Raw genomic sequence first — 15,262 nt, forward strand, 5'->3', positions numbered from 1 at the left:
ACTGCTTTGGCCCTGGCCCAGAGACCCTCCTCCTGCCAGAAACCCTCAGATCTGTCCCACTCCTGCCCGGGCCCCCATAGGCACCCTTGATGTGAACGTTGTAGAGCTGGCCACGCCCACCCAGTAGGCCATATGCACTCTAGCCATGCCCACCCAGTAGGCCACACCCACCCTAGCCATACCCACCCGGCCCCGAGGGCAACCGCAATGCTGATGCGGCCCTCAATGAAATTGAGTTTGACACCCCTGCTTTAAGGGATCTTGCAGAACCAACACCAAATCATCTGCAAAAGCCCTTAACTCAGAAGTTTCATTTTAAACCTTTTCTCTCACAATCCTTTCTTTCATCTTGTTATTGTGTCTCTATTTAGTATATGAAGAACAAAAATAAACTACTGGGGAGAAGTGGGCATCCCTGTCTTTTCCTTTTTGTATTTTATAGGATGTTGTTAAATCTCCAGTAACGATTATTGGTGCTTTCTCTGAAGTATAGGTCAATTTTATACATTTTATAAAATTCTCCAAAATTCACATCTTCCAAAACCTTGATGTTCTCTGGAAATATAGTGCCTTGAATTCTAGAAACTTGATGTGTTTCTATACCTCTGGGCAGGAATCCATATATCTGAATTATTGCTAGAAGAAAAAAACAACTTTCAATGCCCACCCCTTTTTAAATGGACCTTGGGAGATGTCTCTCAATTTAATATACAAATGCTAGTCAATATTCAGTTTGCAGCCTAGGGTTATTAGGATAGCATGGGATAGAAATTCCATAGTAAGTAAATAAATACGTTTGATTAATTCTATCAGCATATGGCAAAGTTGAAAAGCTGGATGGTGCCAGGTTCATTTGGTAGTTTTTTTAATTCATTGATTAATTTGCTGTTGACCTTCTAGAAGCTGAAACACACAGAAAGTGATAAGCTGCAAGTGCAAATACAGGCTTACCTGGACAATGTCTTTGATGTGGGAGCTTTGCTTGAAGATGCTGAGACCAAGAATGCTGCCTTAGAAAGAGTTGAAGAATTGGAAGAAAATATATCTCATGTTAGTATCAGTCTTAATCCTTTGAAAATATTTATTATGGGGATGCATGAAAAATGATGTAGATTATTTTCATTTGGGAAAATGTTTAGGGGTGTGTGTGTGTGTGTGTCTATAGATAGATATAGGTGTGTGTGTGTGTGTGTGTGTGTGTGCGTATGCATATGCATATGTATATGCATTTATTTATTTATTTTATTTTATTAAATTTATATACCGCCCTATTCCTGTAGGACTCAGGGCGGTTTACAGGGAAAATTAAATTAAAATAAATAAAATTAAAAGCATAACATACAAAAATTAAAATCAGTTAAAACAATCAATTAATTCAAGTCCCCGAAATTTAAAACTAAAACCCAATTAAAATTAAACCCCTCAGTCTGGGCCAGACAGCTCGAAGAGCCAAGTTTTCATGTATATGTATATGTATATGTATATATATATGTATATGTATATGTATATATATGATAGAGATGGATGGACCCTGGGTCTTTGTGGCCAGTGTGAAAGCAGGACTAGATAGATCTTTGATTCAGTATGTCTTTTATGTTCTTACGATGGTGGAATGGAGAAGGGGAAATATTTGGACATTCCTTATTTTCCCATCCTGCAATTTTACAGATTTTAATACTTCAATATTACCCATTAAAATTTAATATTACCCATTAAAATCTGTTTCATATATTATATAAATTCTTCTTTTCTTACTAGGACAATGATTCAAATAGCTCTGGTGAATTGAGTTTTGCAATCTCAGGTGCAATCACTTGGAAGAATAATTGAACCATCAAAGCTGTTATCATGTGACTTGCTTCCACTCCCCACTAATTGAATATAAATCCATGGTTGTACAGAACGTACTCAACTATTTCATAGTTTAAAGTATGCACACAAGTAACAGCATGGTTTTCACATGTGACTTTGTTCAGTGATAGAGATTACATTGGAATAGAATGGATGGATTTGAACTTTATTATTTGGTCTTGTGGAGACTAAAGTTGAAGGGCAAAGCATCTGTGTGCGTGTGCACATGCGCGCGTGCACACACACACACACACACACGTTTGTGTGTGTGTGTGTGCTCAGCACTTTGCTGAAGCATAACAGTTATGTAAATTAATTCTAATCTAAATCTAATTCTATTCCAGCAAAATGAACCAAATCACTATGCATGCAGTGATACACACCAAGAAGCCACAGTAACCATTTGCTTCTCCTTGCCTTGAAGCTGTTACTGTTTCCAAACAAGGCAGGATGCAGAAGCCAGCTTCAAACCACAGCCTCCTATCCTGGCTTAGTTCCAAACAATTGACCATACATTATTTATTTAAGTACAGAATTAAATTATGGCCGGGTCTTCTTCAGTTTGTGTCTGCAGTTGTCCAAAGAGTGAGAAAAAATGGCAATAATGGGACTGCACTGACATCCCAGAATGAATCCATGGAAAATTAAATGGAGTCCCTATAGTCTGTAGTATAATCAAAGAAAATCAATTTCTGTAGTAAAGTTACATATTTTGCTCCATTCATAGTGTTACCCTTATTACAGAATAAATGTAACTAAAATGTAGCCCACAATTACTTTGAGTAATTTTAGCCATTTATATCTTTCAGAGCAGAAAACCTCACGATAGCTTTCAGATAGCTTTATTCTATATATGTATAGAATAGACAGGGTAAAGAAAGGATCTCTGCAGACCAAGAAGGGAATTAGTTATTCTTCCAAAACAAATAGAAACTTTCCACAAACAGGAGATCTATTTTCCTAATAAATGTATCTGCATCCTCATGCATAATGTACCTATAGGACCTGGTACAGTTTTGGATCTTTTGTTTTTTAAATTTGATCAAAATACTTAGTCTCAAATGCGCTGCCCACAAAAGATAAGCAGGAATTATTATAAGAACATAGGAAGATATGTTGTATCAGATCAAACTACGAGTCATCCAGCCTTCCAGTGACTTTCAGGCAGGAAAAGGTTGTCTGTGATTTCTTACTACTTGAATCAAGCTGGGTTCATTGTTAAGTCTTACCAACTAATCACTTGTTTAAATAATACCTAGTTATCAGAAAAACTTCAAGACACAGAAAATGAAGCTATGGCAAAAATTGTGGAACTGGAAAAGCAACTTATGCAAAGAAATAAAGAACTGGATGTTGTTCGAGTAAGTTTTCTAAAAGTTCAGATGTTAACGTTTGATTGGTTCTCCAACTTTGCTTCTACATGCATTTTTACATCTCCAGTTGCTTATAGTTGAACATTACTTGCATTCTATAGGAGCTGTGTATTTCCAAGTCACGTGCGTATTGCGCCATTAAAATCTAAATTTCTTTATTCCTTTATCTAAGCACATCTATCTACCTTTTTGCAATTGCTGATATGAGGAAAGTATGCATACGTCTGTGCCTTGCTGCATGATGGTAACTTGTAATTCCAAGGAATATATAAAGGTCTTTTTTCATGTCTCTTAGCTTCTTAGCAACATGTTCCCCTTTGATCCAGCCACTTTGACTCAATATGAGGTTCTATTTTCAAAACAGGAAGCATTAAATTTAGAGTTCACATAGATCCCTTTGGGTCTCAGCTCTGGGATATTGTCCACTGCATTTGCTTGTTTTCCAGATTCTAGATGGATACATTTAATTAAATACAGAACATATTCAAATGCTTCTCATTTGTGTGTAGCCATATCCAAAAAAATGGGAGAAGAGGGGAAAATCATAGAACCAGCAGAAGTAAGGGCAGTTTCCTTTGATTCACTTAGCCAAACTAGTTTGTCAGGGGAATTACCTGCATTTACTTCAGATGAATATGGCCTTCATTAACTTACATAGAAAGAAAGCCATCATTACAATAGGTTCCCCAGGTAAATGAGTTTATTAGAAATCCCATGTTTTCTTTTGTCACTGCTCTGTCTTTCAAATGAAATGAATTCTTTTTTTCCTGGGGGTTCCTTCACAGGAAATATACAAAGATGCAAATACACAAGTTCACACTCTAAGAAAAATGGTCAAGGAAAAGGAGGAAGCCATCCAGCGGCAGTCAACGCTGGAGAAGAAGATTCATGAACTGGAAAAGCAAGGGTCCATTAAAATCCAGAAGAAAGGAGATGGTGATATCAACATCCTTCCTGTCGGGGTGTCACCAGCAGGATCAGAAGGTCCCGTTGGCATTGGTGGGGGGCCTCCAGCCAACACAGGGTCTTCCGGGCCCCTTCCACCTCCGGCATTGATAGCAGCAGAATCAGAAACAGGTAAAATGGGCTGACTCAGAGTTGAATTTGTTTCTTTATTTAGAGAATCTATATGGCCACCCACTCAATTTCAGTGACTCCCGGGTGGCTTACAAAAAATAAAAAAACCCAATATACAAAGAGTAAAAACAACTATCCTTAAGGAGGAGCTCTGACTGAGTTTAGTCCGCCCTGGACTGCATTCACAGCTTATTGTACAGCAGCAGCTATGGCACTGATGGCGAACCTATGGCACGTGTGCCAGAGCCGGCACTCTGAGCCCTCTCTGTGGGCACACGTGCCATCGCCCCAGCCCGGCCTTCCCCTGTGGCCCCCTCCTCATGAGCAGCCCCCCCCGGAGAAGAGTTGCCCCCAGGCATGGCCTGTGCAGAGCAGCACAGCCAAGGACATGGCAGCCGGGCAGCAGGAACAAGACTCCGCTCTCATGCCCCAGATGATGCTGCGGGGCGGGGCTGCCATGGCGCTGCAGGGCTGCCTGGGCAATCTGTGGCAGGCCATGGAGGTGGTTGGGGGCCCTGCGGGCAGGCCGGGGGCAAGTCAGGGTGGTTTTTGGGCACTCGGTCTCTAAAAGGTTTGCCATTGCTGAACTATATTTTTCTTGCCACTTATATAGGTAATGCATTATCTAGAAATAGTATTAAAGAGAAGAGAAGAGGTGTACTTGACCTGAAATGATTGCTATATTCTTTAGATGATCTGTATTAGGGTTTCTTTGTACAGATAGTACAGGTCAAATCCATAGGGGCTACTTTCATGTAGTTCTTCTTACTGAAGATAAACTGTAAGCCAAATTTATAAGTGGTGTCAATCTGAATGGGTTAGTCAAGACTGGTAACATTAGATCTGAGGAGGTTTAGCTTAGAAAGATACTATGATCAATGGTATCGAAGGCCACTGATTGATCAAAAAGAGTAGGAATGGATGTGCACAAATTCCTGCCCATGCCAGAAACCATCTGAAAACAAGGCAAATGATGTTTCCATTCCATACACCAAGCCTGAATCTTGACCAAAAGGGGTCCAGATAATTTACTTCATCCAGAGGACTCCGAAGCTCCTGCGTGGCCATCTTCTCAAACACCTTTCCCCAAAAGGGGAAGTTAGATGCTTTGTGGAAATTTCCAGCATGGTGGGATTCAGCAGTCTCTTGAGGTGGAGGTGAACCATTGCTTCCCATTCAGTGAAATATGTAATGAAACATTTACAAATGCTGTGTATATTTTTCATTTCACAGTGCAAAATGGTCCCATGGCAGCACCAATGCCTCCTCCGCCCCCACCTCCTCCTCCGCCTCCTCCGCCTCCTCCTCCCCCACCACCTCCTCTTCCTGGTCCAGCTGCAGAACCAGTCCCACCTCCTCCTATCCCACCTCCACCATTAGCACCCCCACTTCCAGGAATGGCCTCTCCTACCGTTGTGTTCAACTCAGGATTAGCAGGTAAGAAGCAGCAGAAACCATGACATGAGCAAGATTTTGAGGCTGACAATGCAATCTCGTAAGGAAAGATATAGAGTCTAAACTAGGCATGTCTAACCAGTGGCCCTTGACAGCTACTAATGTGATCCAACAATATCTCGATGTTTTAACATGATTTTCTGCATTTGTATTCATTAACTATATTGTATATTTTATTTGTGACCCAAGACAATTCATCTTCACTCAGTGAGGCCCAGGCAAGCCAAGAAGTCAAACACACATGCTCTAAACCAAACTAAACCAAACGAAACTCTGCTCCAAAGAAATTATGAATCTCCCTTTCTCTCCTGTGTATCACAAGCCAGTCTTCCGTTGCCACGTTGTCATGCAAATGGCTGCATTTGAAGTAAGGAGGAAATGGAGAAAAACTACATGTGAACTCTCACATGTAGCATAGTTCTCAAAAACTTTAATGCAGCAGAAGAAAGAAAGTCTTATTCTATTTTTGTCTGCCCAAACTGGAAAAATATGTTCACATATGCTATTATTAAGCTTAAGCAGGACTGTTTGGTTTTTTTTTGAATGCCCTAATACAGTTCCATTTTACAAAATTTCAAAACTTATCTACAAAGGCTATTTTTCCTGATGACTATATCAGAAACATTGCCCAATCGGCATTCCATGCTCAGTTTCAGAGTACATAAATATTTCTGAACTTTATTAACGTTTCAGAGACTTTTCTGGTATTTCTGATAAAACAAACAAGTTATATTGTTGAATTGTCCTACCTGATTCAGGATAGATAAATGTTGTCGTTCCCTTGTCTTTTCTCACTTTGTCTTCTTTAGGAATGTTAAGAGAGGGAGGGGGAGAAGAGGGGTGGGGACAGTGTTGTAGTGAACTTGCAAACCTCTCATTTTTTCCCCCCATTGCTGCTTCTATTATTTATTTCAACAACAAAATCTATTACCGAGAAAAAGACAGATGGAGCATGTTTGCTTTGAGAAGGCTATCTATCCATTTTCCATTTTCTCTTCAGTATTACTAGAAAAATGTAATGGATGCTTACTGTATGATGATACAATACAACTACTTACATATTGATGATGCAATGGATGAAGGATATGCTAATTAGTCCTCTAAAAGAAAATTGTGCCGGCATTGTTAGAATCAGCCCGATAATATTTACATTTAAAGGTTACTAACTTATACCAAATGCTCCTAAGCTATGCACCTCGAAAATGATGCTGTTTGTGAATGGAGATAATCAAATGAGTAAATATAGATTGTAGTGTATAGATTGGTGCCATGAAAGAATTACATTGAGAAAACTTTGGTATCCTTTCCTAATACATTTTGAAAATAGACAAATGGTTCTTACCTTTTAATAGTTCTGTCGGTGCCATTTCCCTCCTCTGATCTGACAGAACTATTAAAGGGTAAGAACCTTATTTGTCTAATTTTCCTCTTAAGGAAAATTAAAGGTCACAGTTGGACCCAGTTCTTCTTTTCTTTTCTTTTCTTTTTTTAGACATGCAACCCACATGTTTTAGTTTTTAGAATTTTGTGATATTCTTACTTGAAAACATTTGGGTGCCTCTCCTCCAATGGGAAATTAATTTGGCACCACTGGAAATTCAGCTAGCCAAATATATGTTCTTTTTTTTAATAAAGTGCTTTCTCTTGAATTGTATACAACATCTATACTTGTTCAGCTTCTGACAGCATATGTGCATTTGGCAATAGACATTCAGTTCCAAGTTCTGAAAAAAACATCTTACTGTCTGGGCAATTCTATTCACCCTATTCCAGTCTCTCTCAGCCATTGACTTGGTTTAATCGTTAGTCACAGTCCTCCCTTTAAATCTGATGACCAGTCATCCTGCCAAAGCTTTATTGTCTTACCATTATTAATACCGTTTCTTTGTGTCTCATGTGACTTGGAAGAGACTGAAGCGTTACTCAGATTGGCCCATTGAAATCTATTCAGTCCCCGGGGCAGAAGCTCATTGATACGAAAAGAGGTGCAAGAAATTAATAAATGCCGCTGCATCTTTTTGGTATAGATGGAATGCTTGTATTTTGTATTTTTGAAAATGGCACCCATTAAGAACTTTATTCAAAATATTTGAGTCTTCTGTTTTCCAAGGCCCCTTGCACAAAAGAGAGTTGTTTAGATATTGGTAGAAAGACCGGTTCATCTGATAGAGCTTAATTGCTGTTATATTATTTAACCTAAATGTTTTTAACAGCTAAATTGCCAAAGGGGAAAAAAAAAGTGGATGGATGTCTTGTGTTGCTTGATGCCTGCTTAGGTGACATCAGAAGAAGATTCTTGAGAGGCCCCATGCATCATTGAGTGTCGGGGTAACATATTAAGATACTGTGACGTAAGAAAATACACTTTGCCCTAAACGTCAGTGGATGGGTAAGGTGCCGGGGCCCTCCAAAAGTTACTTTTAACTCCCATTAAACTCTGGCCAGATGGCTGTTAGTCAAAAATGATGGACTTGGTATACCAGTATCAGGAGCCGATTCCCTCTTTGCCTTACAAGTGAAGGTAGATTAAATAAACACACACGTACACAGATCTACGCACACACACACCTACACACCTTTAGCAGCCATTTCTGAGCCACTTTTGTGGTATTACGAAAATCCATACAGGTGCAGCTCTTTTGCCAGGTTTGTAATTTTTAATTGGGTGTGATACATACTTCAATTTATGTTTTTTTTTTAAATTATTTCTTGTTGTTTGATTTGCTTGTAGTCCTGTTAGCCAGATTACAAGACCGGGAAAAGTTAAATAACAATGAGTAAAGTTGTAGAAAAATATTAATACATGGAAAGTCCTTTCATTGTTTTGTTTAAATAAAAAAAAATGTCCTATAATTTTAATCACCGCTAACCTTTTTTTCTTCTTCTTTATTCCCTTTGCTTCACTTTAAGATGGGCCAATCAAGCTTTTCTGTAGGTTCCTACTTGTTAAGTACTTTACCTTGTTTTCTTATATTTCTCTTTTCTGTCCTGTTGTGCTTTGCACGTGCGCGTGTGTGTAGTGTACAGGCACGCACATATGTTGGCATTTCAGATAAAAAGCTGAAAAGGCAGTTCGTTTGGGGCATGTTGTATTGTTCCTGTCAGCATCTCCTTATAAAAGCAGGGTTTTCCCGCTGGGCTTACACTGTAGCCGTGCAGTTCTGAAAAAAAACCACCCCATATCTGAGTTAAGAGTCACTCAGTGGTGCATTAGCACACTCACTTTAAAGCACCTTCTTGTCACACCCTTAAGGTGCCTCCTTATGTCTAATGTGCATTTACATATAGCTAGAGAGGGAGCCCGGGAAAACACACTGTTTCTTTGAGGAGGCGGCAAATGGAACAGCAAGTGCCCAGAGGCCTTTTGAAGTAATTTTTTAGCTTCAGGTCTGAAATGCAGCATCCTTTGTGGGTATGTGTGTGGTTTTGCTATTTTTTTTAATGTGGTTGGGGGTTTTTTTGTCTTATCTAAAAGCATGAGGTGGTTCACATTACGTAAAATATTATCCGTATTGTAAACTTTATAAAGTCATTATTCTTCACGCTGTCTTGTAAGCAAAACATATGTATATTTTCTTAGTGAAACAAACCATTCCTGCAGGTTGTTTGTTTTACTGGCTTCTTTAATTTATTTCGTTGTCTGCCCTCTATTGACATGATTGGTCTTGCATCTAATCCAGAGTTCCCCAATGGCAACTGGGGATGTGTGTGAGTGCACATGCGCTCGCCCGTTTCCGTGGCCCGGTTGCAATCCCTTCACGGCCCACTAGTGGGTCACGACCCACAGGTTGGGGACCCCGGATCTAATCTACACATAAAATTTAATATTATACAGTACAACTGTTATTTATGTCAGAGGTCTATGGTGTAATAATACATACTAGAATTATGTATTCATTTACTTTTCTATTATAAATAGAAATATTAATAACATGTTTATATAATGTTAACATATTATGTACTAATATCAAGGATTTTTCTACATTATTTTGCATACGCTCATAAAATCTTGGTGTTTGAAGATCCCAGAATGAGTCCTTGGCATCTCCACTTCAAATAAGTAGTTTTGTTAAGGAGCTATTGATATGAGGCAATCTATCTTATCTGGGATAAGGATATTTTCTTTTTATTCAATATGGAGGCCTTGAAACCATGACTTGCCCAAGTTTTATTTCTCCCATTAAAGGGGCATTGGCTGGGACTCTTAGCTTTACAATATTTGCAAGATTGTAGAAACGAGAGTTTTGAAGAGCCATCTCCATGAGAAATTGGAAATTAAGAATGCTGCCCTCATAGATTTTCCATCCCACAAGTGCTTAGAAAGCATTGTTATTTTCCTAACACCAGAACTCAACTTGCTATTTAAGACTACTGCAAATCCTGAGAAATGTTAGTTCTTTCTTGGAATAAAATATCAATGTTTCTCCCCCCCTCCCCCCATATAAAAGAGGATTCTTGATGCGTTAAGCCATAGAGTACAGACTCATTCTCCTTCAGGCAAAGATACCTTCAAGAGTGGGGTTGAGTTCATCTTAGCGGATAGGTGAGGAAAGAGCTGCCTTTAGTTGTTTCAGGTCTTACACACATCCCCAGAATGTAAGGAAGATTACATAGCTGTGTTCCAGCATCCTCAAAAAAAAAAGGCAGAAAAAGCAGAAACCCCTAACTGCCTGAGCTTGAAGTGGCTCGGTCCATTTTGCGATTCTTGCTATGTCTGTATCATCCCCAGAAATGGTAAAGGTGTGCCTGAGTATCAAATTGTACCTACCTGAGTTTAGATTTGTGTGTTTGTGTGTGTATTTGTGTGATAAATCAGTATAAAGGGTGGTTAGAAGTGCTGAGACTGATGCATGTTCTTTTACCATTTAGAGTGCAAAATCCTGGCTTGTTTAAATTTGGCAGCGATACTTTTTCCCTAATAGATGTGTCAAATTTCAGATACAATTTACATGGGTAGGATAATGTATGTAATTCTGAAGGTCCCCATTTCAAGGTTCATCTGAAAATATCTGGACTGGACATGTAAATTCCTTCCTGTTTATAGAGATGGGAGGAATCCTACAATTACATTTCTATCTTTGCAAATGTGTGTCTTTAACACAATTAGTGTCATAAAAGGCTTAACTCCTTATATGTCACATTTGCATAATGTGCTGCTCAATCATGGTAATTACATGTCTGAGTCCCTAATCAGTCTGAAAATGTCAATCCTTAGATTGTTCCCTAGAAAACAAGTAATGTTTTATGTGGGGCTTATTCTTAAAACACCGGAGCAATCACAGTTTACAGCTTCTAAACGCTTTCAAGCAGTCCCTTAACTCTTCCTATCAATCTTAATTTAGCCAGGATTAAAAGCTTTAGATGCAATGTTTCTCACTTTTAAATAAATGGATTATAATTCTTCCTCAGACAGTGAGATTAATGTAATCTCCCCCCCCCCAAAAGGTATTGTGTGTTTGGAGTTTTAATTTTAAGGAGGTCAGAATGTGAGCAGGCTAAAATCACATGGACAGGAAGTCATGAAGTGTTATATATACAATGCAGTGATTAAGCTATTTGTGCATTCCAATATGCAAACCTGTGCATAACTAATTAGAAGTGAGTTCTCTTGAATTTATCTGGATTTATTTTTAGGTAAAAGTGGGCATTGGATTGTGGTTCATGACAGCTAGTGGGAAAAAATTATGCAATTATTTTTTTTTAAAAAAAATGTTTGTTGCCAAATTTTGATATGAATTACCATATCAGAAGACAGAGTTACTGACTTGAAATTTTTCTCCCTGCCCTTTTTTTTTAATTTTTCAAGCATGTCTAGTCATTATGGATACTTAATTTATTTTATTTTTTAATATTGGCTAGGTATTTTTCAGTGTTAAAATGCCATTCCCCACTCCCTAGTAGTAGCTGTAATGGTTAAAAGAGGTTTTTGATTAGGACTTCTGCAATGTGTAATTGCACTGTTAATCTTCTTTTAAGCTGTGAAAATCAAGAAGCCAATTAAGACCAAGTTCCGCATGCCTGTATTTAACTGGGTAGCTCTGAAACCCAACCAGATTAATGGGACTGTCTTCAATGAAATTGACGATGAAAGGATCTTGGAGGTAGGAGCCTTGAATGAACATTGTGATTTTGAATATCTAGAGAAGATGGGCTCCAGGAGGGTTGGGGGCAAAATTATTGCATCCTGTTGAAATAGAATTTGATTTGCTGTTGTACATTTTGTCATATGCATTTAGCAGATTTTAAATGTTTCATTGTTATCTAAATAAAATACTCAAATTTGATGGACTGACTTTAAATTTAGGTTCTTCTGTCCACATCTGCATCTTTTTGTTCAGATACTTGGATGTGTTCCTTTTTGTCTAGTTAGAGTTAGGTTTGTTTCTAACTAAAGAAAACACTTGGAGCCGGCTTTCGTCTTTTGCTTCAAAAGTCATCTTTGTCTTCTGCGATGCAGAAGTGTGACCTAAATTCACATGACTGGTGATAAGTGTATATGATGAGGATTTGAGAGTCGGTGTTTTTACTTTGAGTTGTACAGATGTTAGTGTAAATCAACCCCTTTTGCTCTTTATGGATGAATTTTATAAGATTTGTTTTTCCAGGTTGTCCTTTCTAAAAAAAAAGTCTCTTTTAGGATTTAAATGTGGATGAATTTGAAGAAATATTCAAGACAAAAGCCCAGGGGCCAGCCATCGACCTTTCTTCAAGCAAGCAAATAACTCAAAAAGGATCAAACAAAGTCACGCTTCTGGAGGCAAATAGAGCTAAAAATCTTGCTATCACCTTAAGAAAAGCTGGAAAGACTGCCGATGAAATATGTAAAGCTATTCAAGCGTAAGTGAAAAGATTTTATACACAATTTTAAATATATGAACTGCCAAGCAGTATTTGTGCAACTAGAATAGATCCAAAAAGAAGGTTGGCTTGTTTTATATTCCATAGGTTAGTGGCTGTCACTCGGATTTTTTTACACTAAAGCTCTAAGTCTGCGCACATTGATTTTGGATTCAGCTCCTTAAATTCCTTGGGATGCACTTAAGTGTTAAGCTACACAGAGCTAATATGTACATGTCACAAAAGCATGAAGAAAACTGACCTGTTCTACTATAATATTCAATTGGTATTTTTGTTTTGTTTTGAAGAACGTCCTATGGATTCATCTATAATAGTTGTCATGCAAAATTTTCATTCTTAGCAGCAAGTTAAATACCGTCTTGAAAGAAGTATGGTAGCTATTAAGGAAATGAAAAGAGTGTAGTTCTTTGCATATTATTTGAATGTAGTCCAAGTATCTTGAACAAATGCACAATGGCTTTATGCATATGTAATTCATTATTACTGTGCATAGGTTGCATCTTCAAATGTTCTGCTGGCTCAGCTGGCTACCAATTAGTGATTAAATGGGCTATTATTGTATCTGAATGTCCTTTGCAAATCATAGTTCAGCACAATGTTTATCTTAAGAGCCATTTATGAGGTTAGCTTACAGAATTACTTTTCATTATTTCCAGGAATGTGGAATTTAGCCAGATCCTTTCCAAAAAACACTTCTATAGTCAAGCTTACCACATTCAAGTTTTATAAATATTTCAAAGGGAAATATTTGGAAAATGTGGTCCCCCCACAATAACTTCAATAATTTGAAAAGTTTATAAAAACTGTGTGGTCAAGTCCCCTCAGGCAAAAATATTTAAAGATGCACTTACTTCTATTGTTCATTTACTAGAACTTAGTGTATTGCATTGCATTTGTATTGTCAGATTTGATTTGAAGACTCTGCCGGTAGATTTTGTTGAATGCCTGATGAGATTCCTGCCAACGGAAAACGAAGTGAAAGTGTTGCGGCTTTATGAGCGGGAAAGGAAGCCTTTTGAGAATCTGTCAGATGAGGATCGGTTTATGATGCAGTTCAGCAAAATAGAAAGGCTGATGCAGAAAATGACCATCATGGCATTCGTTGGCAACTTTACCGAAAGCATACAGATGCTCACACCGGTGAGTGAGATGTGGATCAGAGCTCTGTTTTACAAAGGGAAAGGACTACTGCTTAATTCTGAGAGTTAGGCTTAGAGGTAATCCACGTTTAGTGACAACTGGGACCACCATCAGTCATGAAGAGAAATGGACAGGTGCTTCTCTTGGCTTTACAGACCTGCGAAGTTTGGAAGTGGCAAGGACTCCTCACACGATTGCATTTTTTAATAACTGTGTGATGCAGTTGCTAAATGAGAACTACTTATACAATGAAGCATTTGTTAACATTCATTTTTGAGCAGGTAATCTAGATTAGAATATCCTATTGGAGATGGTCGGGTCTTTGATGGTCTTAGCCACAAATATAGCTGTGATGAGACAATTGTGTAAGGTATCATTGCTTACATTGGGTATGACGGATCCCGGGACATGTGTACATGATGAGCAGGGAAAACCAGCTATGCTTGCAAAGGTTGAGAGAAATAGAAGGGGGAAACAACAGCTAAGAAACCTGGGATGGTTTGAAAAAGGCTACAGAGACTGTGCTTGGAAGAGCTACAGCCATTACTGGCAATATGTTGATACGGCAGACATTTTTCAGTGAAGGTTTTATGCAGTCCAACTTAATTGCACCTAACTAATGGTTGCTTGGTTGGATACGGTTTCTTTTGTGAGCGGTTCTACAGTATTTGTGTTGTGTGTTTCCTGCCCCCTTCTTTCTTGCTAAAGTCTTGAAAGTTGGAGCAAGAATGGACAAGAAGAAACATAAGGAAGAAAAAAAAGAAACGTAAGGGATCTTGAACATTCTGCTTAAATCTACCTTGAAAAGTGGCTTACTTGAAATTCATTCCATCTTGCAGAAATGTAGAAGTGTTCTACCGTATTTTCCGGCGTATAAGACGACTGGGCGTATAAGACGACCCCCTACATTTCCTGTTAAATTATAGGGTTTGGGCTATACTCGCCGTATAAGACTACCCCTCTTCCAACGCACACTAAATAAAAATTAAAAAACATCAGATTTGATTTTAATATGGTAATTTTAATTCAAATGCTTATGACATGCAGGTGCTTAGTAGGAAAACTGTCACTTATAAACATAAGGCTGTTTGTCATCAAACATGTAAACATAAAACAGTGCAAGTGGATATAATAATAATAATAATAATAATAATAATAATAATAATAATAATAATAATAATAATAATAATAATGAAGAAGAAGAAGAAGAAGAAGAAGAAGAAGAAGAAGAAGAAGAAGAAGAAGAAGAAGAAGAAGAAGAAGAAGAAGAAGAAGAAGAAGAAGTAGTTGGAGGGGACCTTGGAGGTCATCTAGTCCAACCCCCTGCTAAGGCAGGAAACCCTATAAACCCTGTAAAAAATCACAGACTGCAGCTTCTTCTCCAATTGGTCCCGCTTTCCCTGCGCAGACTAAATGGGAGATCCGCTCCAGGTTTTCCAGCCAGCCCTGTCCCTAAATTTTCAGCACCCGGCGTATAAGACGACCCCTGACTTTTGAGAAGATTTTCA

At 38.2% G+C, this 15,262-nt stretch overlaps 1 protein-coding gene across 4 annotated transcripts in view; it reads left to right on the forward strand.

Annotated features, from left to right (window-relative positions):
- FMNL2 (formin like 2) overlaps nt 1–15,262 on the forward strand; it is a 199,926-nt gene that overhangs the window by 169,880 nt on the left and 14,784 nt on the right. For all 4 annotated transcript variants that reach the window (XM_081333931.1, XM_081333932.1, XM_081333930.1 and 1 more), the window contains exons 12-18: nt 901–1,050; nt 3,111–3,212; nt 4,010–4,301; nt 5,535–5,738; nt 11,733–11,857; nt 12,394–12,593; nt 13,520–13,754. In XM_081333931.1, the coding sequence (XP_081190057.1) occupies nt 901–1,050; nt 3,111–3,212; nt 4,010–4,301; nt 5,535–5,738; nt 11,733–11,857; nt 12,394–12,593; nt 13,520–13,754 (1,308 nt within the window). The remainder of the gene's footprint in view (nt 1–900; nt 1,051–3,110; nt 3,213–4,009; nt 4,302–5,534; nt 5,739–11,732; nt 11,858–12,393; nt 12,594–13,519; nt 13,755–15,262) is intronic.

The sequence above is a fragment of the Vipera berus genome (genome assembly GCF_964194415.1).
Source record: "Vipera berus genome assembly, chromosome: 1".
NCBI classification, from domain to species: domain Eukaryota; kingdom Metazoa; phylum Chordata; class Lepidosauria; order Squamata; family Viperidae; genus Vipera; species Vipera berus.